The following is a 25,427-nucleotide window of genomic DNA, read 5'->3' on the forward strand; positions in this document are numbered from 1 at the left end:
GCATGGTACCTCACTCCTGTAATCCCAGTACTCTGGGAGGCCGAGGCAGGCAGATCATCCTGACCAACATGGCAAAACCCCATCTTTACTAAAAATGCAAAAATTAGCCAGGTGTGGTGGTTCATGCCGGTAATCCCAGCTACTCAGGAGCCTGAGGCAGGAGAATGGCTTGAACCCGAGAGGTGGAGGTTGCAGTGAGCCGAGATTGTGCCACTGCACTCCAGTCTGGGCAACAGAGTGAGACTCTGTCTCAAACAAAAAGAAATTTTTGTTAATAATTAGTATTTTGGGGCCAGGTACGGTGGCTCATACCTGTAATCCCAGCACTTTGGTAGTCCAAGGCAGGCAGATCACCCTGAGGTCAGGAGTTTGAGACCAACCTGACCAACATGGCAAAACCCTGTCGCTACTAAAAATACAAAAATTGATCAGGCATGGTGGCACACACCTGTAATCCCAGCTACTTGGGAGGCTGAGGCATTGGAATTGCTTGAACCCCGGAGATGGAGATTGCAGTGAGCCGAGATCGCACCACTGTACTCCAACCTTGGTGACAGATTGAGACTCCATCTCCAAAGAAAAATTAGTATTTTGGGATTAATGATTAGGATATTCTATCACACCCTTCATACTGGACACATTGCTAGGTTAATAATTGGAGAATATGAGCAAGATTCATGTAATTTATTTTTTATTGAAACAGGTATTGCTGTCTCTAAACCAGACCTGATCACCTGTCTGGAGCAAGAAAAAGAGCCTTGGGAGCCTATGAGGAGACTTGAAATGGTAGCCAAACCCTCAGGTAGGTGAAAGTGAAAGTGAATACAACAAACACAGATGATAGGTCCAAAAGTTAAGGGGAAAGCCAGTCCTTAAAATGTGACTTGGGAAGCTGTGTTCCAAAGGAAACAATTTCTGGGAAGCCTGAGTTTTTTCATTTTGCTTTCACATAGGGGCATCTTCTGTCTTATGCTTTTAAATTCTCTCAGGATTCTTATTTCCCTTTGGTGATCTTCTTTCAAGTTTACCATGAGAGCCAAAGTCCTCTTCATGACATTTAAGAGACTGCACAGTCTGACTGCTTTTCCATTCTTTTGGGGGACACACAAGTATCTGTATGCTTTTGAGAAACTCTATATTAAACTATTTTTTAAGTTATTTCTTTGCTTCATGTCTGAAATACGTGAGAAGTGCTTTCTGTTCCATTGGATTTCTTTGTATATTTTCTGCACAATTCATCCTGTTTTATTACTATAGCCTTTAAATAATTTGAAATTATGAATTATGTTTCTTTGCTTTGTTCTTTTTCCTCAAGTTTGCTTTGTTCAAAGTTTATTCTAGTTCCATGTATATTTTAGAATTGCATTGTCCATTACTGCATTACTGTGAAAAAAAATCCCACTAGAATTTTGATAGAAAGTTTATTAAATTTATAGATCACTTTGGATACCATGGCTTTTGTTTTTTTAAAGACAGAGTCTTGCTCTGTCGCCCAAGCTGGAGTGCAGTGGCACGATCTGGCTCACTGCAACCTCTGCCTCCTGTCTCAGTCTCCCAAGTAGATGGGATTACAGGCGCGTGCCACCACACCTGGCTAATTTTTGTGTTTTTAGTAGAGACAGAGTTTCACTGTGTTTGGCCAGATTGGTCTCAAACTCCTGACCTCAGGTGATCTGTCTGCCTCAGCCTCCCAAATTGTTGGGATTACAGGCATGAGCCACCATGCCTAACCTGTAGTGGAGAGGGGTCATAGCTTGGTCACAAGGCTGGTGGGTCTGCACTAGGGTCCACCTTTAGTTGGCTTGTTACAAGGAGCTTGGGTAGTTGTAATTTCCATTTTATTTTTGGACAGAGTAAATATCCTTCAGGACTTTCGTCTGTAGGGCAGACACTAGGGCAGGTTTTTCTAGTCGGGTCTGCATATGGTGGGCTTTATATTAGGATGTGGATGAGTGTGGCTTTCACTGAGTATCAGAGAGGATTTCCCCAGGTAACTGTGTGGGTTTCTAATTAGGCAGAACTGGCCATAAACCGTGGCTTAGGGAGCTGGAACAGTCACTGAACTGCTTCAGGGTCCATAGTAAAGGTCTGCATGGCTATAAACCAGTATCTTCCTCCAGGCCTTTTGAGGAACAGGACCTCTCCCAGACTGTGGCTGGAAGCAGTTTGGGATGGTTACAGAGTAAGTTCAGAATTTTCTGTGGGACCAAGCTGGGTGGGCCATTTTCTGGCCTGTAGTTAAGAACAGGGGTCCTGTAGTTTGCCACCTGAATGAGAGCCTGCCTTCTGAAAAAGAAAACTCCTTAATCTTGGGCTTTATGAGAGTTTTACAGCTGCCTCCCTGGATCTCAAAACTCTTTTAAAGGAAATTATTTTTGAGAGGGGGTCTTGCTACATAACCCAGCCTGATCTTAAAATCCTCGCCTGAAGCAATTCTCCTACCTCAATGTACCATATAGCTGTCATTTCAAGTGTGAGCCATGATGCCTGGCTCTCATAAAGGCATTTTTGTCTAGGATGGCTGACAGATTTTCTTGCTCTGCAGTGATAAGCAAGTAGGGCACCTTTTATTTTTCCATCTTACTGTTGTTACTCTCCCTATACATTTTTAGTTTTTAGTTTGTATTTTCTTTTTCTTTTTCTTTTTTTTTTTTTTTTTTTTTTGAGTCAGAGTCTCTCTCTGTCGCCTGGGCTGGAGTGCAATGGCACAATCTCAGCTCATTGCAACCTCCACTTCCCAGTTTCAACTGATTCTCCTGCCTCAGCCTCCCAAGTAGCTGAGGTTACAGGTGTCCCTCATCACACCTGGCTAATTTTTTTTGTATTTTAAGTAGAGATGGGCTTTCACCATGTTGGTAAGATTGGTCTAAAACTTCTGACCTCAAATGATCCACCCATCTCCGCCTCTCAAAATGCTGGGATTATAGGCATGAGCCACCATGCCTGGCCCAGTTTCTATTTTTTATTTCCAAATTTGTCTGTAATTTTGGATTCAGACATTTAGGACAGTTATACTAGAATTTGCATGTTATGTCTGAAGTAAATTAGATAATTAGTAAGCAGTCCATATTTACTAATATAGTTACTTATAAATTTAAGTTTGCTGTAGGTAAAAGAGAATGATAGGATTTGTACCTACTTTTCTACCCTATATCTAAATAATATAATTTATTCCCAGATATTTGTTTTATATATCAGAGGCTCTAACTGTATTTTGCCGTATATAAATATATATATAAAAAATATGTAATTCAGTTTTGCCTCTAAAGTTGGATTACAGCAGTTTCATTTTTTGTAAGTATAGCATCTACTTAAAATATAAAAATTATCTGTAGTTTCTTTTAAATGTTTATTAAAAGTTTGTCAGAATCTTGTATTTATGATTATACTGTGTTTTCTCTAAAATTTTACTGCTGTACAGTTCATGCCAATGATTCAGAAGTACAAAGCTACAGTCAAATATTGTAGTTATCTAAACAAATTCTTCTTTAATGGTGCATCAGTGTTCCATACCAGATTTTTTTTTTTAAACGGAGTTTTGCTCTTTTTGCCCAGGCTGAAGTGCAATTGCATGATCTTGACTCACTGCAACCTCTGCCCCTCCAGGTTCCAGCGATTCTCCTGTCTCAGGACTGAGTAGCTGGGATTATAGGCATTTGCCATCGTGCCCGGCTAATTTTTGTATTTTTAGTAGAGATGGGGTTTCATCATATTGGTCAGGCTGGTCTTGAATTTCTGACCTCAGGTGATCCACCTGCCTTGGCCTCCGAAAGTGCTGGGATTACAGGCGTGAGCCACTGTGCCTGGCCTTGCATACCAGATTTTATGGGTAAACATTTCTCTTATTATTGTTTTCCAGTTACATATTAGTGTATTTCTTCAGTGTAGGTTTCTTAAAATCAGTTTATTGTGTTTTTTGGTTTTACCTGTGTATTGTAATTTCAGACAATTTTCAATTCTGTATGCTTTAAGTCAATGTGGGATTTAATTAAGAGATAAATTGTAGCAGGACAAGCCGCAGACAGAACCCCTCAGACACCAAGTTGTAGAAGGAAGGGCTTTATTCAGCTGGGAGCATCAGGAAGCTACCGTCTTAAAATCTGAGCTCCCCAAATGCACAATTTCTGTCCCTTTTAAGGGCTCACAACACTAAAGATTTCACATGAAAGGGTTGTGATTGATTAATCTAGGGGGTGTGTGACAGGGGCTTCATGCACCGGTAGTCAGAGTGAAACAGAACAGAGCAGGGAGTTTCACAGTGTTTTTCCATACAATGTCTGGAATCTATGGATAACATAGGTTGCTAAGTCATAAGCTGATTTTTAACCACTAGGTTTGGGCCAGGCTGGCCCAGGCCTGGTTTCGGCTCTGGTGCCTAGTGCCAGGCTGCCAGCCTTTGGTTTCACTTCCTTGTTTTTTTTTTCTTAAAACAGGTACTGAATATAAAACAATATAAAACAGTGTGAGAGGGTCTCTCTCTTCCCTCATTTACCCCTTTGAGACTTTCACTCATTTTATTAGTGGGAGTTCTCACTTTCATTCTCACTACTTATGCCTTCCTGTGCAATAGACTGATAGTGATTCATATAGTATGTTCGTGCTGAAGCATTCTGGTGAACTAAGGTAGCGACGAAGCTTTTTATCATTTGGAGAAGTACAGGTAGCAAACAAGGGAGCAGTAAGCAGGTTCCTATTACTATTATTACTCCTATTATAAGAGTTTTAAATCCTCCTATTGCCACGAACCAATTTCCAAACATGGCTCCCGGATTAAATCCGTGCCACACTTGCACGGGTACATGTGCCAGTTTTGTTATATTTTTATATCTTCAACTACTTGTTGCCATCTTGGTTTTTTTTTGTTTTGTTTTGTTTTTTTTTTTTTTTTTTTTTTTTTTTTTTTGAGACGGAGCCTCGCTCTGTCGCCCAGGCTGGAGTGCAGTGGCCTGATCTCAGCTCACTGCAAGCTCCGCCTCCCGGGTTCACGCCATTCTCCTGCCTCAGCCTCCCGAGTAGCTGGGACTACAGGCGCCCGCCACCTCGCCCGGCTAGTTTTTTGTAGTTTTAGTAGAGACGGGGTTTCACCGTGTTCACCAGGATGGTCTCGATCTCCTGACCTCGTGATCCACCCGTCTCGGCCTCCCAAAGTGCTGGGATTACAGGCTTGAGCCACCGCGCCCGGCCTTGTTGCCATCTTCTGTACCAAGTCAACCACAACTGCTGGCCCATTATCTGAGCCGATTCGTAGAGGCAGTCCGAATCTAGGGATGAGATCTCAAAGAGGCACATGGGTTACTTCACGAGCTTTTTCAGTTTGTGTTGGATAAGCCTCCACCCACCCAGAGTAAGTACACACTAGAACCAGTAAATACTTGTTACCTCCACATTTAGGCATCTCTGTGAAGTCCACTTGAAGATCTTCAAAAGGAGCCGCTCCGTAGGCTTGTATGCCAGGAGGCACAGAGGGGCCTTGCTTTGCATTGTGCTGTCAACAGGTAACGTATTGCTGCGCTACTGTTTTAGCAAGAGCTGGCAAGTGTGAGATGTAGAAATACCGACCTAACAGCTTTTCAAGTGATCCTTGGCCTAAATGGGTAGTTTCATGTACAGCCAGCACAACTGTGGCTCCTAGCAGCTGTGGCACAGCTATTCTTCTTCATCTGGTAACTTTATCCATCCTTCCTTTATTGTTTGTCCTCCCTCTGCCTGAAGAAAATCTTTTTCTTCTTTAGAGGCACCAGATCAAGCGTTTGAGGGAGTAGTGGGGCTATGACTGGTGCCCGGTAAGGAGTTGATGCTGCTTTTCGTGCCTCTGTGTCTGCTTGGGAGTTTCCTTGGCTCACCGAGGTGGAAACTCACTGGTGTCCCCTGCAGTGCATGACTGCCACCTTTTGGGGTTTCCACACTGCTTCTAATAATTGTAGAATTTCTTATTGATATTTTATGTCCTTTTCCCCAGAATTTAACAGGACTTTTTCTTTATATAATGCTCCATGTACTTGAAGAGTTAGAAAAGCATATCAGGAGTCCAACACCTCTACACAGTTATGTTTAACAGGGCTGTCGGATACTGGGAGCAAGGTGGCAGGATTTAAAGTGTTACAGACTTCAGTAGTTATGCAGGGGTTTTCACATAACAAGACTTGGTACTTAGTTAATCTAGCATTTGTTAGCCAACGGTGTCCTCTGGTATTCATCAGAGTTACCACCGCATGGGGGGCTTTTATATTTAGGTTTTGTCCAAGGGTTAGCTTTTCCACTTCTTGTGCTAACAGGGCCGTTGCCACCAAGGCTTTTAGACATGGAGGCCAGCCTTTAGAAACCCCATCTAGTTGTTTTGAGAGGTAGGCCACTGGTCTTGGCCAGGGCCCCACAGTTTGAGTTAAAACTCCTACTTCAATTTTTTCTCTTTCTGACACATAGAGCGTGAAGGGCTTTGTCAAATCTGGTAGTTCTAGAGCTGGGGCTGACATAAGTTTTTCTTTTAACTTACAAAAGGCTTGCCATTGTAGAGGCCCCCATTCAAAGGGCTCTCAATCGCCCCCCTTTGTAACCCCATACAACGGTTTGGCTAGCACCGCAAAGTTTGGGAGCCATAATCTGCAAAACCCCACAGCTCCTAAAAATTCTTACTTGCTTTCTGGTTTTAGGTTCCAGTAGACTGCAGATGATCTGCTTTGTTTCTGACCCTAGGCTGCGCTCCCCTTTTCGAATAGTGAATCCCAGGTAGTGTACCTGCTGTCTGCAGATCTGAGCTTTCTTCTAGGACACCTTATACCCACACTCCTCCAGGTGCCGAAGCAGGGCATCCATCCCTTTTGCACACACAACTGCCGTGGACTGTCCTAGCAGAAGGTCATCCACGTACTGGAGCAGGACGCAGCCTAGGTCTTTAGCAGGAAACTTCTGGAGGTCTCGAGCCAACGCCTCCCCAAAGATGGGGGAGTTTTTGAACCCTTGGGGAAGCCGAGTCCACGTGTACTGAGTGGTGACACCTGACCCCGGATCTTCCCACTGAAAGGCAAATAGCTTTTGGCTCTCAGGAGCTAGTCTGATGCTAAAGAAGGCACCTTTCAAGTCCAGGCAAGTAAACCAGCCGTCCTCTGCTGGCAGCAATCCTAACAGTGTGTAAGGGTTAGGAACTGTTGGGTACAGAGTCACTGTAGCTTGGTTTACCAAGCATAAGTCCTGTTCGAGTCTATATTCTTTGGTCCCTGGTTTGGGGACAGGTAGGAGGGGGTTGTTTCTTGGAGACTGGCAAGGAACTATAATTCCAAAGGCTTTTAAGCGTCTAAGATGAGTCTGTATTCCTTTAAGGGCTTTCCTGGGAACTGAGTACTGCTTTTGTCTGATTGGCTGGGCCCCAGGCTTGACTTCTATGAGTACGGGGCTTAATTGATTGCCAGCCCTGGAGGATTGTCCTCTGCCCATACTCAGGGCCATCGCTTAGCTAGAGTTGGTTTTATTTCCTGACCTGGCTCGGTTAGAAAAAGTCTCCATTCTTCCTCCCCGGGGGACTGTAAGGGCCATGATGACTCCTGTTTCCGGTAACTTCAGCTGTAAAGAACCCTGTTTTGTAAAGCAAATGATGATTCTCAGCTTGCTAAGCAAGTCTCTTCCCAACAAAGGCAAGGGGCAGTCAGGCATATACAGAAATTGATGAGTCACTTTATGTCCTCCCACGGAGCAGGTCCACGGCAGGCAGAAAGCCTGCTTGGCAGAGACTCCTGTTGCTCCAATTATATCAATGGTCTTTTTAGATAAGGGGGTCACTGGGGTGGTTACTACTGAGTGTTCGGCTCTGGTATTGATCAGAAACTTAATGTCCTTGCCACTTATTTTCATCCTGACCATGGGCTCCTTGGGGACGTTTGAGCCTAGTCCCCTTCAGTCTAGTAGCCCTTCAGCCAGATTGAACAAAGTCCCTTCATCTTTGTCTGAGATCTTTTGCTCTGCATCACCCTGCTTTTCCTTTAGTTGGGGACATTTATGTTTCCAATGTCCTATTTTTTTACAGTAGGCACATTGGTTATGCTGCAGACGTGAGCGATTGGACTGGGCATTCCTCCCAGAACCCCCCTTTCCCTGCCCTTTCGGGAGAATTCCTCTAATTGCCGCTGCCAGCAAATCAGCATTTCATCTGGCCTGGCGTTCGCCCTCCTTGCAGCTGTCTCGGCAGCTTGTTGCATCTCTATTTACAAATACTTGATTAGCTATCTCTAGTAACTACGAGGCATTCATTCCTGCAAACCCAGCCTGTTTTTGCAATTTTCTCTGGATATCTTCTGCGCTCTGACTAACTAAGGCCATGTTAATCATATGCTGATTTTCAGGACTGTCCGGATCGAAAGGAGTGTACATACGATAGGCCTCATACAGTCTTTCACAGAACTGGGCTGGGCTTTCCTCCTTTCCTTGGATGACTTCAGAAACTTTATTTACATTGGTGGCCTTTTGAGCCCCTTTTTTCAGACCTTCAATTAATACCTCTCGGTACCGTCTTAGCCTCTCCATATTTAGTCCTTCATTTGGATCCCATTGAGGGTCCGTTCCTGGCAGCTGAATTCTTAAAGTATTCCTGGGGATTTTAGTAATTGGCTGGGACATGCTCCTCTAGCCATTTAATTCCCGCCTGGAGCACTCATCGCCTTTCATCTGTGCTCCTCTAGCCATTTAGTTGCTGCCTGGAGCACCCTTCACCTTTCATCTGTGTTTCATGAGTAGCTGGTGGCAATCAGCCCAAGTAGGATTATGAGTCTGGATAATTGTTTAATTGATAATCAGTGTAAGATGGAGTGTTATTTTTCCAATTGAGGAGGTCAGCAGAGGTGAAAGGGTGATATACAAAGGCATGCCATTCCACCATGTGTCCGTCCTCATCTGTGCCAGTATATCACTGCTCTCGCAGGGGCATTTGGATTCCAGCCTTGGGCCATAAGCGAGCTGCCAAGGGAGGAGTTTCTCCTGCAGCTTCACTTCCCTTCTTGTCTGCTCTGGGTAGTCTGGGGGTTGTGAGCTCAGGAGAACGGGGCCTCTCCGCTTGATAAGTGGGGGGCACTGTTGGTGCCATCTCCTGCCACGAGTCCTTGGGCTCTGGGTCAGACAGAACTTTAGGTGCCGGCTTCCCTCAGTGGGTGGAGCGAGAACGTTCCTTAACTAACTCTCCCTTTGCTACTAGTACTGCTGCTGCCTGTCCCCTTAACCACTGTGGGGGATTTAAAACTAGCTGTAACCAGGAATGTAACCAGGAATCTATATATGGGAATTCATCTGGGTGTCCTGGCTTGCCAGTTACTTTGTGCCATACCTTTGAAACTAGAGACCTGTCTAGGCTTCCTTCTGATGGCCAACCTACATCTAATGCTGGCCAGTCTGTTTCACACAAAGTTCTAAGTTTTCCTGGAGTCATAGTGATTCCATAGTCTCCTTTGAATCCTTTCTTGAAATTCTTTAACATAGTCCCTAATGGGGTGGGCGTACTTTGTGCCTGATCCATGTTTTCTCAAGACAAAATATCATGTTCACACCACACACACACCATAAAACAAAGAACGGGTAAAGAGGGCACACACACACACCTTTACAGTTTGTACCAAACTAAAAGCGAAACCAAAACTAGAGTATCCAGAAATTCAAGCCAAGTCAGAACTAAAACCAAAGTATCGCGCAATTCAAGTCAAGTCAAAACCAGAACAAAAGTGCCAGTGCAGGCACGCTGTGGGTGATCAGGCCATGCTTCCACTCAGATGGAGTGGGCAAGTTCCAAAGACTAGTCTTACCAAGTTTCGGATGTCCGGATTCCAAGTGCCAGTTCCTTCCTGGCATTCAGCCACTGTGTTAATCCTCCACGGGGGCCTGCTACGCACTGCTCTGGCGAGACGTTCCACCGGGGCAATTGCCTACCCGGGAGCACTCTTTGGATCGTGTCACTCAGGCTGGCTGGACCCCCCGCAGGGATGCTCCACAGGGCAGGCCTAAGCCGCCTAAGGGGCTTTCTCGGCCATCCATCAGTCACCTTGCTTCCCAGTCAGGGAACCAAGAAATGTAGCAGGATGAGCCACAGACAAAACCCCTCAGACACCGAGTTGTAGAAGGAAGGGCTTGATTCAGCTGGGAGCATCAGGAAGCTACCATCTTAAAATCCAAGCTCCCCGAGTGCACAGTTTCTGTCCCCTTTAAGGGCTCACAACACTAAAGATTTCACATGAAAGGGTCGTGATTGGTTGAGTAATCTAGGGGGTACGTGACAGGTGCTTCATGCACCGGTAGTCAGAGTGAAACAGAACAGGGCAGGGAGTTTCACAGTGCTTTTCCATACAATGTCTGGAATCTATGGATAACATCGGTGGCTAAGTCATGAGTTGATTTTTAACTACTAGGTTTAGGCCAGGCAGGCCCAGGCCTGATTTTGGGTCTGGTTTTGGGTCTGGTGCCTGGTGCCAGGCTGACTGCCTTTGGTTTCACTTCCTTGTTTTTTTTCTTAAAACAGGTACTGAGTATAAAACAATATAAAACAGTGTGAGAGGGTCTCTCTCTTCCCTCAGAATCACTGACCGGGCACAGTGGGTCACACCTGCAATCCTAGCACTTTGAGAGGCTGAGGCAGGCGGATCACAAGGTCGGGAGATGAGACCCTCTTGGCTACAAAAAATTAGCTGAACACGGTGGTGTGTGCCTGTAGTCCCAGCTACTCGGAAGGCTGAAGCAGGAGAATCACTTGAACCTGGGAAGTGGAGGTTGCAGTGAGCCAGATCACTCCACTGCTCTCCAGCCTGGGAGACAGAACAAGACTCCATCTCAAAAAAAAAAAAAAAAAAAAAAATCACCAAATGTCTATCACAATCATATTATATATATGTGTGTGTGTCTGTGTGTGTTTATAAATATGACCCCAGTTTTGGTTAAAGCTTATCTTGTATATATTATTTTTCAGCTAATTTTTAATGGTTGTTTTATCTTCTCTAAGCAAGTAATCATGGAAATAGTCTATTTTCACCATGTGTTTAATGATGAAAATATATTTTCTTTGTATGAAAGAAACACTTTTGTAATTTGAAGGTAGTTTTTATTTTTATTTATTTATTTTTTTTTTTGAGACGGAGTCTCGCTCTGTCGCCCAGGCTGGAGTGCAGTGGCCAGATCTCAGCTCACTGCAAGCTCCGCCTCCCGGGTTCACGCCATTCTCCTGCCTCAGCCTCCGGAGTAGCTGGGACTACCGCCACCTCTCCCGGCTAGTTTTTTGTATTTTTAGTAGAGACGGGGTTTCACCATGTTAGCCAGGATGGTCTCGATCTCCTGACCTTGTGATCCGCCCGTCTCGGCCTCCCAAAGTGCTGGGATTACAGGCTTGAGCCACCGCGCCCGGCCTTGAAGGTAGTTTTTGGTTTTTTTTTTGTTTGTTTTTTGTTTTTTTTTTTTGAGACGGAGTCTCGCTCTGTCGCCCAGGCTGGAGTGCAGTGGCGCGATCTCGGCTCACTGCAAGCTCCGCCTCCCGAGTTCACGCCATTCTCCTGCCTCAGCCTCCCGAGTAGCTGGGACTACAGGCGCCCACAACCGCGCCTGGCTAATTTTTTGTATTTTTAGTAGAGACGGGGTTTCACCGTGGTCTCGATCTGCTGACCTTGTGATCCGCCCGCCTCGGCCTCCCAAAGTGCTGGGATTACAGGCGTGAGCCACCGTGCCCGGCCGAAGGTAGTTTTTAAAAAGGTTTATAATGCTGTATTTTTTTGTTTTTTGTTTTTTGTTTTTTTTAATGTTAGTGTTGTAAAAACATGTAACATAAAATTTACCAACTTAAATCTATTGAAGTGTACACTTCAGACATGGTGGTAACTCACATCTGCAATCCCAGGATTTTGGGAGGCCAAGACAGGTGAATTGATTGAGGCCAAAGTATGAGACTGGTCTGGGCAACACATGGAGATTCCCTATCTACAAATAATTTTTTAAAATAGCTAGGCATGGTGGTGTGCACCCATGGTACAAGCTTTTTGGGAGATTGAGGGGGAGGGATTACATTAGCTTTGAAGTTAGAGTCTACAGTGAGCCATAACTGCACCACTGTACTTCAGCTTGGGTAACAAAGTGAGACCCTGTCTTTTTAAAAAAAAAAAAAAAAAAAAAAAAACTACATTTCAGACATGGTAAATATATACATTGTTATTCAAAAAACTTCTAGAAATTTTACACATGTGAAACTAAATACACATTAAGTAACAAGTGCTCATTTTGCCGTTTTCAGCCCTTGACAAACACCCTTTTACTTGCTGATTTTATGAGTGTGACTACTTAAGATACCTCAGATAAGTTGAGTCATATGGTATCCATAATTTCGTTACTTGCTAATTTCTGGTGACATAATATTCTCAAAATTTATCTTAAAATGAGGCAAGATTTTCTATTTGAAGGCTGAATAATATTACATTGTAGGTATATGTTACATTTTTTGATGTATTTATAAATCAAGGGACATCTAAGTTTCTTCAACCTTTGGCTTTTGTGCATACTGATACAAAAAATATGGATGTTCATATATGTTACTCAGGTCCTGCATTTTCTGTTATGAATATAGATTCATAAATGAGATTTTTTGTATTTGATAATTTTATTTTTAATTCTTTGAGAAACATTTATATATATATATATATATTTTTTTTTTTTGAGACAAAATTTTGCTCTCATTGCCCAGGCTGGAGTCAATGGCGTGATCTCGGTTCACTGCAACCTCTGCCCCCCAGGTTCAAGCGATTCTTCTGCCTCAGCTCTCTGAGTAGCTGGGATTACAGGCATGGGCCACCATGCCTGGCTAATTTTGTATTTTTAGTAGAGATGGAGTTATTCCATGTTGATCAGGCTAGTCTCAAACTTCCGACCTCAGGTGATCTGCTGGCCTCGACCTCCTTGTTTTCCACCAGCAGTCAACATAGGGGTTTTTTTTTTAATTGGTAATTTATTATTATTATTATTATTATTATTATTTTGAGATAGAGTCTTGCTCTGTCACTTACACTGAAGTGCAGTGATTTGTTCTTGTGTGCCAGGTTCAAACAGTTCTCCTGCCTCAGCCTCAGGAGTAGCTGAGATTACAGGCACCCACCACTATGTCTGGCTAATTTTTGTCTTTTTAGTAGAGATGGGGTTTTGCCATGTTGGCCAGACTGATCTCGAACTGACCTATGGTGATTCACCTGTCTCAACCTCCCAAAGCACTGGGATTAAAGATGTGAGCCACTGTACCTGGCTGGTTTTATTTTTATTGCATCATCAACAGATTTTGTGTTTTTATAAAATTTATAGTAGCCATTCTAAGTGGGTGTGAGGTGATTTTGTTTTTCATTGTGATTTTTATGCATTTCTCTACAAATTGTAATTTTGTGTCTTTTTAAATGCTTCTTCCCATTTGTGTATATTTTTGGTAAAAATTTAGTTCAGTTATTTGTCCATTTCCAAATCAGATTATTCAACTTTATTGTCAGTTTTGTTGTTTATATATTATTAATATTAATACCACATGTGATTTACAAATACTTTCACTCATTTTCTAGGAGGCATTGTCTCTCTATTGAATGTTTTCTTTGATGTACACAAATTTTGAGGTATAGTGTAGTTAAATTTTTCTGTTCTTTGTTGTTCATGCATTTAAGGTTGTATCTAAGAAAATGGTGCCAAGACCAGTGTCGTGTCTTTTTTCCATATTTCTTTTTAGAAGATTTGTTAGTTCCTTTTTTCTGTCTTACGTGTTTTGTTTAAAATGTTTTTATATATACTTCAAGGAAATCATCCAACTTTATTAGTGTTGGTATCAACGTTTCAACATTTTTTGAAGGTATTTTTTTTCTATTGTTTGCTCATGACAACTTTGTAGAAGATCATTTGATCATATACAGAAGGGTTCATTTTAGGGTTCTTTATTCTGTTCTTTCATCTACTTATCTGTCTTTGTGTCAGTACCACATTGTTATTGTAGCTTTTAATATGTTTTGAAATCAGAAAGTATAATGCCTCTTTATTGTTTCATAATTGCTTGGCTATAGTTTTTTGTTTTGTTTTGTTTTGTTTTAAGAAATAGAGCTCTTGCTCTGTCACCCAGGCTGGAGTGCAGTGGCACGATTGTGGCTCACTGAAACATCTGCCTCCCGGGTTCTAGCAATTCGCCTGCCTCAGCCTCCCAAGTAGCTGGGATTGCAGGCACACACTGCCACACCCAGCTAATTTTTTGTATTTTTAGTAGAGACAGGGTATCACCCTGTTACCCAGGCTGGTCTCAAACTCCTGAGCTCAGCAGGCAATCCACCCGCCTTGGCCTCCCAAAGTGCTAGGATAACAAACGTAGGCCGGGCGCGGTGGCTCAAGCCTGTAATCCCAGCACTTTGGGAGGCCGAGACGGGCGGATCACAAGGTCAGGAGATCGAGACCAGCCTGGCTAAATACGGTGAAACCCCGTCTCTACTAAAAAATACAAAAAACTAGCCGGGTGAGGTGGCGGGCGCCGGTAGTCCCAGCTACTCGGGAGGCTGAGGCAGGAGAATGGCATAGACCCGGGAGGCGGAGCTTGCAGTGAGCTGAGATGCGGCCACTGCACTCCAGCCTGGGCGACAGAGCGAGACTCCGTCTCAAAAAAAAAAAACAAAAAAAACAAAACAAAAAAAAACAAACGTAAGCCACCGTGCCTGGCTTGGCTATAGTTTTTAATCAAATTTAAAAATTGTGAAGAATATTTCTGTGAAAAATTGTACTATTGCATTTTATGTAGATATTATATTGAATTAGTTCACCACTGTAGCTTGTATTGACAACTTTGGAAAAGTTAAATTCTTTGGTCCTTGAGCAAGAATATGTTGAAGAGTGTGTTTTATTTTCATATATTTTTGGATTTGCCAATTTTGCTTTTAATTCCTAGTTTTATGCAATTTTGGTCAAAAACCGCAGTGTATAATTTTGGTCTTCTTAAATTTATTTGTCACTGTTGTTGTTTTGAGACAGGATCTTACTCTTGCCCAGGCTGGAGTACAGTGACATGATTTTGGCTCACTGTAGCCTCAACCTCCTTGGCTCAAGTCAACCTCAGCCCCTCAAGTAGCTGGGTGTACAGACATGCACTACCATCCCTGGCTAATTTTTTTTTTTTTTTTTTGAGGCGAAGTCTGGCTGTGTGGCCCAGGCTGGAGTGCAGTGGCGCGATGATCTCGGCTCACTGCATGCTCCACCTTCCGGGTTCACGCCATTCTCCTGCCTCAGCCTCCTGAGTAGCTGGGACTACAGGCTCCTGCCACCACGTCTGGCTAATTTTTTTTGTATTTTAGTAGAGACGGGGTTTCACCATGTTAGCCAGGATGGTCTTGATCTCCTGACCTCGTGATCTGCCCGTCTCAGCCTCCCAAAGTGCTGGGATTACAGGCGTGAGCCACCGCGCCCGGCAAATTTTTTATTATTATTTGTAGAGACAGAGTCTCACTGTGTTTCCCTGGCTGGTCTCAAACTTCTGGCCCCAAGTGATCCTCCTACTTTTGTTTCCCAAGTTTTAGGATTAGGGGCATAAGCAACTGCACACAGTTTATCCTAGCAGAATACACAAGGTGCAAAGAAGAATATTGTATGTTCTCTTGCTTTTTTTTTTTTTTTTTTTTTTTTTTTTGAGGCAGAGTCTGGCTCTGTCGCCCAGGCTGGAGTGCAGTGGCCGGATCTCAGCTCACTGCAAGCTCCGCCTCCCGGGTTCACGCCATTCTCCTGCCTCAGCCTCCCGAGTAGCTGGGACTACAGGCGCCCGCCACCACGCCCGGCTAGTTTTTTGTATTTTTTAGTAGAGACGGGGTTTCACCGTGTTAGCCAGGATGGTCTTGATCTCCTGACCTAGTGATCCGCCCGTCTCGGCCTCCCAAAGTGCTGGGATTACAGGCTTGAGCCACCGCGCCTGGCCGTTCTCTTGCTTTTTACTGGAAAGGTTTATATGAGTCTGTTAAGTTTACTTTGTCTGTGATATGGTTTGGATGTCCATGTTTCCAAACCTCATGCTGCAATGTAATCTTCAGTGTTGGATGTGGGACCTGGAAAGAGGTATTTTTGTCATGGAGGTGAATTCCTCATGAATGACTTGACACCATCGTCTTGGTAATAAGAAAGTTTACACTCTGTTAATTCAAGAGAGAGCTGGTTCATTGAAAGAACCTGGCTCTTTCACCTCATACCTTCTCTATCTGTTACCATGTGATATTTCCAGTTACTCTTTGCCTTCCACCATAACAGTAAGCTTCCTGAGACCCTCACCAGAAACAGATGCTGGTACACACTTCTTTGTAGTACAGTCTGCCAAATTGTGAGCAAAATAAGCCTTTTTTCTTTATAAATTATCCACTCTCAGGTATTCCCCTATATGCAAAATAATTGGAGTTGGCAATTTACTTCTAAAGGCACTGTGTTATGTTGGAAAGCAGAAAAAACTGTGTTGGGTAAATGTAACCATTATCTTTTCCTTCTTTGTGGCTCTTTGCATTGGGCTCACCTGGGGCACTGCACACACTTATTTATAAATTTTTCGCTGATGCATTTTGATCAGTATGTTTTTGTTACATTTGTATGTCTATAAATAAATTAGGGCCTGTGGCATTTTTCTATGACATCTTGCTCTTATAACTTGTGTGATTTTATATGTTAGGTAAAGTATATTTATCTCTGAGTCTAGCAAGTGGAATAATTTGTTATTTTTATTTTTTTCAGTTATGTGTTCTCATGTTGCCCAAGACTTTTGGCCAGGGCAGCATATAAAACATCCTTTCCAAAAAGTGACACTGAGAAGATATAAAAACTGTGGACATAAAAATGTACATTTAAAAAAAGACTGTAAAAGTGTGGATGAGTGTAAGGTGCGCAGAGGAGGTTATAATGGATTTAACCAATGTTTGCCAGCTACCCAGAGCAACATATTTCTATTTGACAAAGGTGTGAAAACCTTTCATGAATTTTCAAATTCAAACAGACATAAGATAAGCCATACTGAAAGAAAACTTTTCAAATGCAAAGAATGTGACAAATCATTTTGCATGCTTTCACAGCTAACTCAACATAAAATAATTCATACCAGAGTGAATTTCTGCAAATGTGAAAAATATGGAAAAGCTTTTAACTGGCCTTCAATCATCACTAAATGTAAGAGAATTAATACTGGGGAGAAACCCTATACATGTGAAGAATGTGGCAAAGTCTTTAACTGGTCCTCACACCTTACTACGCATAAAAAAATTTATACTAGATACAAACTCTACAAATGTGAAGAATGTGGCAAAGCTTTTAACAAGTCCTCAATCCTTACTACTCATAAGATAATTCGCACTGGAAAGAAGTTCTACAAATGTAAAGAATGTGCCAAAGCTTTTAACCAATCCTCAAACCTTAGTGAACATAAGAAAATTCATTCTAGGGAGAGACTTTACAAATGTGAAGAATGTGGGAAAGCCTTTAATTGGCCCTCAACTCTTATTAAACATAAGAGAATTCATACTGGAGAGAAACCCTACACATGTGAAGAATGTGGCAAAGCCTTTAACCAGTTCTCAAACCTTACTACACATAAGAGAATCCATACTGCAGAGAAATTCTACAAATGTACAGAATGTGGTGAAGCTTTTAGCCGCTCCTCAAACCTTACTAAACATAAGAAAATTCATACTGAAAAGAAACCCTACAAATGTGAAGAATGTGGCAAAGCTTTTAAGTGGTCCTCAAAGCTTACTGAACATAAGTTAACTCATACAGGAGAGAAACCCTACAAATGTGAAGAATGTGGGAAAGCCTTTAACTGGCCCTCAACCCTTACTAAACATAACAGAATTCATACTGGAGAGAAACCCTACAAATGTGAAGTATGTGGCAAAGCCTTTAACCAGTTCTCAAACCTTACTACACATAAGAGAATTCATACTGCAGAGAAACCCTACAAATGTGAAGAATGTGGCAAAGCTTTTAGCCGGTCCTCAAACCTTAGTAAACATAGGAAAATTCACATTGAAAAGAAACCCTACAAATGTGAAGAATGTGGCAAAGCTTTTAAGTGGTCCTCAAAGCTTACTGAACATAAGATAACTCATAGTGGAGAGAAACCCTACAAATGTGAAGAATGTGGCAAAGCTTTTAACCATTTCTCAATCCTTACCAAACATAAGAGGATTCATACTGGAGAGAAACCCTACAAGTGTGAAGAATGTGGCAAAGCTTTTACCCAATCCTCAAACCTTACTACACATAAGAAAATTCATACTGGAGAGAAATTCTACAAATGCGAAGAATGTGGTAAAGCTTTTACCCAATCTTCAAACCTTACTACACATAAAAAAATTCATACCGGAGGAAAACCCTACAAATGTGAAGAATGTGGTAAAGCTTTTAACCAGTTCTCAACTCTTACTAAACATAAGATAATTCACACTGAGGAGAAACCCTACAAATGTGAAAAATGTGGCAAAGCCTTTAAGTGGTCTTCAACCCTTACTAAACATAAGATAATTCATACTGGAGAGAAACCCTACAAATGTGAAGAATGTGGCAAAGCTTTTAAACTGTCTTCAACCCTTTCTACACATAAGATTATTCATACTGGAGAGAAACCCTACAAATGTGAAAAGTGTGGCAAAGCTTTTAACCGATCCTCAAACCTTATTGAACATAAGAAAATTCATACTGGAAAGCAACCCTACAAATGTGAAGAATGTGGCAAAGCATTTAACTATTCCTCACACCTTAATACACACAAGAGAATTCATACTAAAGAACAACCCTACAAATGTAAAGAATGTGGCAAAGCTTTCAACCAATATTCAAACCTTACTACACATAACAAAATTCATACTGGAGAGAAACTCTACAAACCTGAAGATGTGACAGTGATTTTGACAACACCTCAAACTTTTTAAAACATAAAATTAATTATACTGGTGAGAAATTCTAGAAATGTAAAGAATGTGACAAAGCCTCTACATGGTTGTCACACTTGATTGTAGGTAAGATAATTTATATTGGAGTAAACTTCTACAAGTATGAAGAATGTGGCAGAACTTTTAATTAATGCTCATACCTTATTGCACAGGAAATAATTTTTACTTGGGAAAAGGTGTATACACAAAGAATGTGGAAAAGCCATTAATATCTGCTCATATCTTACTCAACATCAGAGAGTCGGTACTTAATAAAACCATTATAGATGCAAGTAGTGTCAAAAGATCTTTCAGAAAATATAAGCCTTTAAAGTGAAGAAGAGAATTCATTCTGAAGACAAACATTACAAATACAAAGAGGGTTGTAGTATACCATTACGTGTATCACAGATCTTATTGTACACATTTTGTACTAAAGAAAACCCTGAAGCAGTTGCTCAAATATTGTTCAACATCAGAAAATTTATATTGGAAAAACCTGGAAAATGTAATAAATTTGTAAAAACAGTTTTGAAAAACTACAGCTTATAAAACATGAGGGTCTATAGTACTTGGTTGATAGTACAAAGTTTGTTCAACACCAGGGAATTTATATTGCAGAGAAACCCTACAAATGTAATCAGTTTGGAAAAACATTTTTTCAAAAACCACAGCATAGAAAACACCAGAGGGTTCATACTAAAATATATTTTTGCAGATGCAGTAAATATGAAAAAAATGTAATCCTAAATTAAGTTTGTGTAAACATCTCAGAATTCACAGTGGAAATATCTAAGGCATGGACACTTCAGATGTTACACTAAATCAGTGCTAAGTACAGAAAACAACCCAAAATAATACTTGGTGGATAAATTGTATATAACATTAAAGTAGAAAATTTTCAGAGTTATAACTACATTTAAAGTATACTTTTATCTTGAGAAAATTACTGATTTTTGAATTAGTGAATAATGACGTAATTAAACTCTCAAATAACTGTGCTCTTTTTTCATTCCTGCTATATTCACATGTGAAAGCATGTGACCAATTGTTGCTGCATCAAAGATATGAGAGATTCTTTTATTAGGTGGGCATTATTTAAAACATTTTTTTATGGAACAGTAAGGATACTAAAATATAAGATGTAGCCAGGCATGGTGGCTCACACCTGTAATCCCAGCACTTTGGGAGGCTGCGGCCGGTGGATCACCTGAGGTCAGGAGTTTGAGACCAACCTGACCAACATGGTGAAACCCTGTCTCTACTAAAAATACAAAAATTTACCAGGCACCTATAACCCCAGCTAATTCAAAGGCTGAAGCAGGAGAATCCCTTGAACCTGGAAAGTGGAGGTCTCAGTGAGCCGAAATCATACCTACCATTGCACTTCAACCTGGGCAACAAAAGTCAAACTCCATCTCAAAAAAAGAATGTAAGATTCATGAATTTTCATTCCTGCTATATTCACATGTGAAAGCATGTGATTGAAATTACATTTCAGTAATGAAATTACATTTTCAGTAATTGGAGAGGCACTTTGTGGCTAACTTATAAAGGAGTGATGTAGGAGGTAGGTTTTCAGAGTAATAATCTTCTGCATTATAGTGAGAAAAGTTTTTTATTATAGTTAAAATTGGTTAAATTAGTAGTAAATCATTTTGTTGTAATTTTATGTAATGAAGTATATCTTTTAACATTTTACATGTAAACATAACTTTTTAAAAAATGTGTTAAGACCATTGTGCATTCAATGAAACATGCTTCTAACCTATTCCACCTTACTCAAGGGTGTATGTAAAAGATGGTAACAATATACTATTTGGTAACATAATGGACTAACATTTCTAGTAATCTCCATCAGTGGCTTTCAACTGCAAATAAGTTAAAGAATATTTTTTCTATAGGTTAAATATTCTTGTCTTATTTAAACTTACTGTTCTTAATTTCTGTGGATACATAGTATGATTTTAATTACCTTATTTGTGCTATTCATAATTTTTTTGTTTGGTTGCTTTTTGGTTTTTTTTTTGGAGACAGAGTCTCACTCTGTCACCCAGGCTGGAGTACAGTGGCACGATCTTGGCTCACTGCAACCTCCACTTCCCCGGTTCAAGTGATTCTCCTACCTCTGCCTCCCAAATAGTTGGGATTACAGGCATCCACCACCACACCAGGCTAATTTTTGTATTTTAGTAGAGATGGGGTTTCACCATGTTGACCAGGATGGTCTTGATCTTCTGACCTCGTGATCTGCCTGCCTCGCCCTCCCAGAGTGCTGGGACCACAGGCATGAGCCACTGTGCCCAGCCAAATGTGTATATATTTATGCAGTATATGACATGTTTTGATACAGGCATATAATATGTATTAGTCACATCAGGATAAATAAAGTATCCATTACCTTCAGCATTTATCATTTGCATTACAAGCCAATTCTACACTTTTCATTATTTTAATGTACAATTAAATTGTTATTGACTACAGGGTCATTTTAATTATAAAAATTATATAGAGTGTAAATAAAATCCATACATTTCTGAGTCATGAATAAACATTGTTATATATTTTTCCTTGAATATGTGGCTGCTCTGCCTGAAACACAGAGTTTTAGTTTTGGCCTACGTAGAGTTAAATATATACATACATCACTCTAAAGATAAACCTTAGGTGTAAAAAAATTATGGAGTAAGTAACTGTTCTTGTGAGTATGAGTTTGTACCTATTTTAGGAAGAAAAAAATCAATATTGAAGCAAGACAAGTAATTTTAATAACGTGACTAATTTACTAGAAAACTAAAAACCTCAAAAATGCTGAAAGGCAATCTATACTGTCTGCTTTCTATTGAATTCATTACTGTAGGATTTTATGGCTTATGGTTCAGAATCTCCCCATGCAAACTTTTTTTTTTTAACTTGCTTGGTACTCATGCTAAACCTATAACTTTCTTTTTTATTATTTTTTCTTTTATAGTTTATGAGGTATTCATTATGTAAGCTCACCAGGGATTATAAGAATGATTTTTATGAAATTTAGTTATGCACACAAAATTTTTAGGTGGAATTCCACAATTAGTGTTTTAAGTTATATTTAGTTAGGACATTCGATTTTGTTTATTTAATTGGAGACTTCTATATAAACCTACTTTAGTTATTCATTTCACTTTCTATAATTGACATACGTAAATTTATTGAGCTAATAATAGGTAAATACTAGGGAGGCTTTATATGTTCTGAAGTTTTTTTGTTCTGTTTTGTTTTGAAACAGAATCTCGCTCTGTCGCCCAGGCTGGAGTGCAGCGGCGTGATCTTGGCTCACTGCAACCTCCACCTCCCAGGTTCAAGCAGTTCTCCTGCCTCAGCCTCCTGAGTAGCTGGGACTATAGGCACACACCATCACGCCCAGTTAATTTTCCTTTTTGTATTTTTAGTAGAGAAAAGGTTTCACTGTATTAGGATGGTCTCCATCTCCTGACGTGTGATGTGCCCGCCTCAGCCTCTCAAAGTGTTAGGATTACAGGCGTGAGCCACTGCACCTGGCCTTTTGAGGATGTTTCTATACATAAATGTAGCAAACAAGCATGACAGTGCTTGCTGTGTAACAGACTGTCCATAATAAGCCAAAAATATTTTTGCTGGAGTTAGTTTGTAACTTCAAGTCAGAGATAGAAAATACCAGTGATGAAGAAATAATATTGATTATTCATGTGGAGGGGACATTTTCCCCGTCTTTAGTAAAAATACAAAAATTAGCTGATCGTGGTGGTATGTGTCCGTAATCCCAGCTACTCGGGAGGCTGAAGCAGGAGAATCGCTTGAACCTGGGAGGCAGAAGTTGCAGTGAGCCGAGATCATGCCATTGCATTCCACAGAGTGAGACTCCGTCTCAAAACAAAAAACTGGTTTTGTAAGCATCCTCAAAGAAATCTACACCTGTTTCCCAAATACTTGCAATTCAAAATTAAATTTCACAATCTTTTCACAAGAGTGGGTAGACAGCTTTTTTCTTCGAAGTGAGACCTGTACTATAAGGTCTTGATTCTAGCAGATCTGGCAGGTCTGCCTACAAACCTGCATGCAGGGCTGTGTGAGTGGCCGCTAGGGCACACTGGTGGGCTGAGAAGGGCCATGGAGACATTTATGATCACCAGATACCTTCAAAGGTGCATTATCCAAATGCTAGGCTTCACTTCCTAATGAGTTCTAGCAGACTAGTGTTTCCACCAGTCCCTGACCCATGTCTTTTGAATCTCCCTTGCCCAGGGTCCTCACAGCTGTCCACTATGTATGTCTCAGTCTTTGCCAATAGAGGCCACCTAAAATGAGAGCAGAATAGACCTCAGAAAAAGCACTACTGTAAGTATTTCAAAGAAAACCAGCTAATTCAGATTTTCACCAAGGCTTGTCTATTGCAGCTTACTGTTCCTGAGAATGCTTTCTAAGCAGCAATAGATTTGAGAATGTTATTAGCTACTACTGTTTGTTTTCCTTCTAAGGTCCCACATTAACCAAAACCAAAATGAAACCAAAAATCTTCAAGTGTATAGCTTTTGTATATATGCCTAGCTGGCTAGCAGTAAAATTTGCACATTATATTGAATCTTGAATGATCTTCAGTGCTTACCAAGATGGCTCTTGGCATCAAACCCCAAAGGCTTTTTTTTTTTTTTTTTTTTTTTTTTTTTTTTTTTTTGCTCTTCCGTTCTTTTTCCAACGTCAAAACACTGACGTTAAAATACATCAAACTACAGAGGGGAAAAAAAACCTTAAGTCTTCTAAAAATAATTATTTCATTTAGAAATCTGATGGAGGGTTGGCAGAGGGTCACCAGAATTCAAAAGAGATTGAGTTTAATCCTCCAGCCCAGCCGTCCACATTTAGAAGTGACAACATTCATGAACTAAGTCAATATAATTTGCGCAGATCTTACCCAACAAACACTAAACTGCAAAAACAAACACTTGCATTTAGACATATTTTTCTGAGATAGAGTCTTGCTTTGTCGCCAGGCTGGAATGCAGTGGCACGATCTAGGTTCACTGCAACCTCTGCCTCCCAGGTTCAAGCGATTCTTCTGCCTCAGCCTCCTGGGCAGCTGGGACTACAGGCGCATGCCACCACACTCAGCTAATTTTTTGTATTTTTAGTAGAGACGGGGTTTCACCATGTTGGCCAGGATGGTCTCAATTTCTTGACCTCGTGATCCGCCCACCTCAGCCTCCCAAAGTGCTGAGATTACAGGCGTGAGCCTCCGTGCCTGGCCTGCATTTAAACTTTTCTAAAATGTCAAATTAGCATATTCTTTCCTCAGTGTAAAGTTTTTAAAAGCTTTAATCTGCCTTTATTAATTACCCTTTCAAAAATATATTTAAATGCTAGGAAAAGTTAACTTTATTCTCTACTCACAAATTTCTTTTTACAGATAAATGTGGTTATATACATTGTTTAAAAACACTTTTCTACTAATGACACTTCATGTGTAGATCTACACAAATGCTGTTTTTATTCTTCTGGGAATAAGAAGAGCTGTGCCAAGAACTAATGGAAGGATAAAAATATCTTTGCGGTTGGGTGTGGTGGCTCACGCCGGTAATCCCAGCACTTTGGGAAGTTGAGGCTGGCGGATCATGAGGTCAAGAGATCGAGACCATCTTGGCCAACATGGTGAAACCCCGTCTCTACTAAAAATATAAAAATTAGCTGGGTGTGGTGGTGCACACCTGTAGTCTCAGCTGCTCTGGAGGCTCAGGGAGGAGAATCGCTTGAACCCTGGAGGCTGATGTTGCAGTGAGCAGAGATCGCCTCACTGCACTCCAGACTGGTGACAGAGTGAGACTCAGTCTCAAAAAAAATTTTTTTTTTTTTGCAATTTTTCCCTACTTGCTCAGCCATTTTTTGTTTGTCTGTTTGGGGTCTGGTGTTTGTTCTTTTCCCTCCATTTTGTTGTTTTTGAGACAGTGCACTGGTAGAAATTGGCACTGATGGGCCAGGCGTGGTGGCTCATATCTGTAACAGCACTTTGGGAGGCCAAGGCAGGCAGATAACTTGAAGTCAGGAGTTTGAGACCAACCTGACCAACATAGTGAAACCCTGCCTCTACTGAAAATACAAAAACTAGCTGGGCGTGGTGGCATGTGCCTGTAATCCCAGTTACTCAGGAGGCTGAGGCAGGAGAATCCCTTGAACCCAGGAGGTGGAGATTGCAGTGGCTGAGATTGCGCCACTGCACTCCAGCCTTGGTGACAGAGTGAGACTCCATCTCAAAAAAAAGAAAGAAAAAAGAAACTAGCACTTATGGTTGGCTAACCTTTACTCTTCTTTGGAGCAGTGGAGAATTTTTAGCCCCCTGTTGAGGCAAATGTTGAAAAGTCTGACCTTGTTCTCAGGTGCTCCAACTTCTTATTTACAGTGGACCTGCCATGCCTGTGAAAGCCCATGGGCCAGGACATAAGGTAGACTTTACTGCAAAGCACAGGGCGCACTTCATTCCTCACCCTTATGCTTGTGCAGAATGTGCTTGCAGCACCT

At 41.2% G+C, this 25,427-nt stretch overlaps 1 protein-coding gene across 5 annotated transcripts in view; it reads left to right on the forward strand.

Moving 5' to 3' along the window:
* LOC126942195 (zinc finger protein 43) overlaps positions 1-25,184 on the forward strand; it is a 48,154-nt gene extending 22,970 nt beyond the window's left edge. For 4 of the 5 annotated variants that reach the window (XM_050769509.1, XM_050769510.1, XM_050769511.1 and 1 more), the window contains 2 exons: positions 704-802; positions 16,714-25,184. In XM_050769509.1, coding sequence (XP_050625466.1) covers positions 704-802; positions 16,714-18,902 — 2,288 coding nt within the window. In that variant the 3' untranslated portion in view covers positions 18,903-25,184. Of the gene's footprint in view, positions 1-703; positions 803-5,391; positions 5,496-16,713 lie in introns of all 5 variants that reach the window. The other variant, XM_050769513.1, reaches the window with a different exon arrangement.
* The last annotated feature ends 243 nt before the right edge of the window (positions 25,185-25,427 follow it).

This window comes from Macaca thibetana, chromosome 19 (assembly GCF_024542745.1).
Source record: "Macaca thibetana thibetana isolate TM-01 chromosome 19, ASM2454274v1, whole genome shotgun sequence".
Lineage (NCBI taxonomy): Eukaryota > Metazoa > Chordata > Mammalia > Primates > Cercopithecidae > Macaca > Macaca thibetana.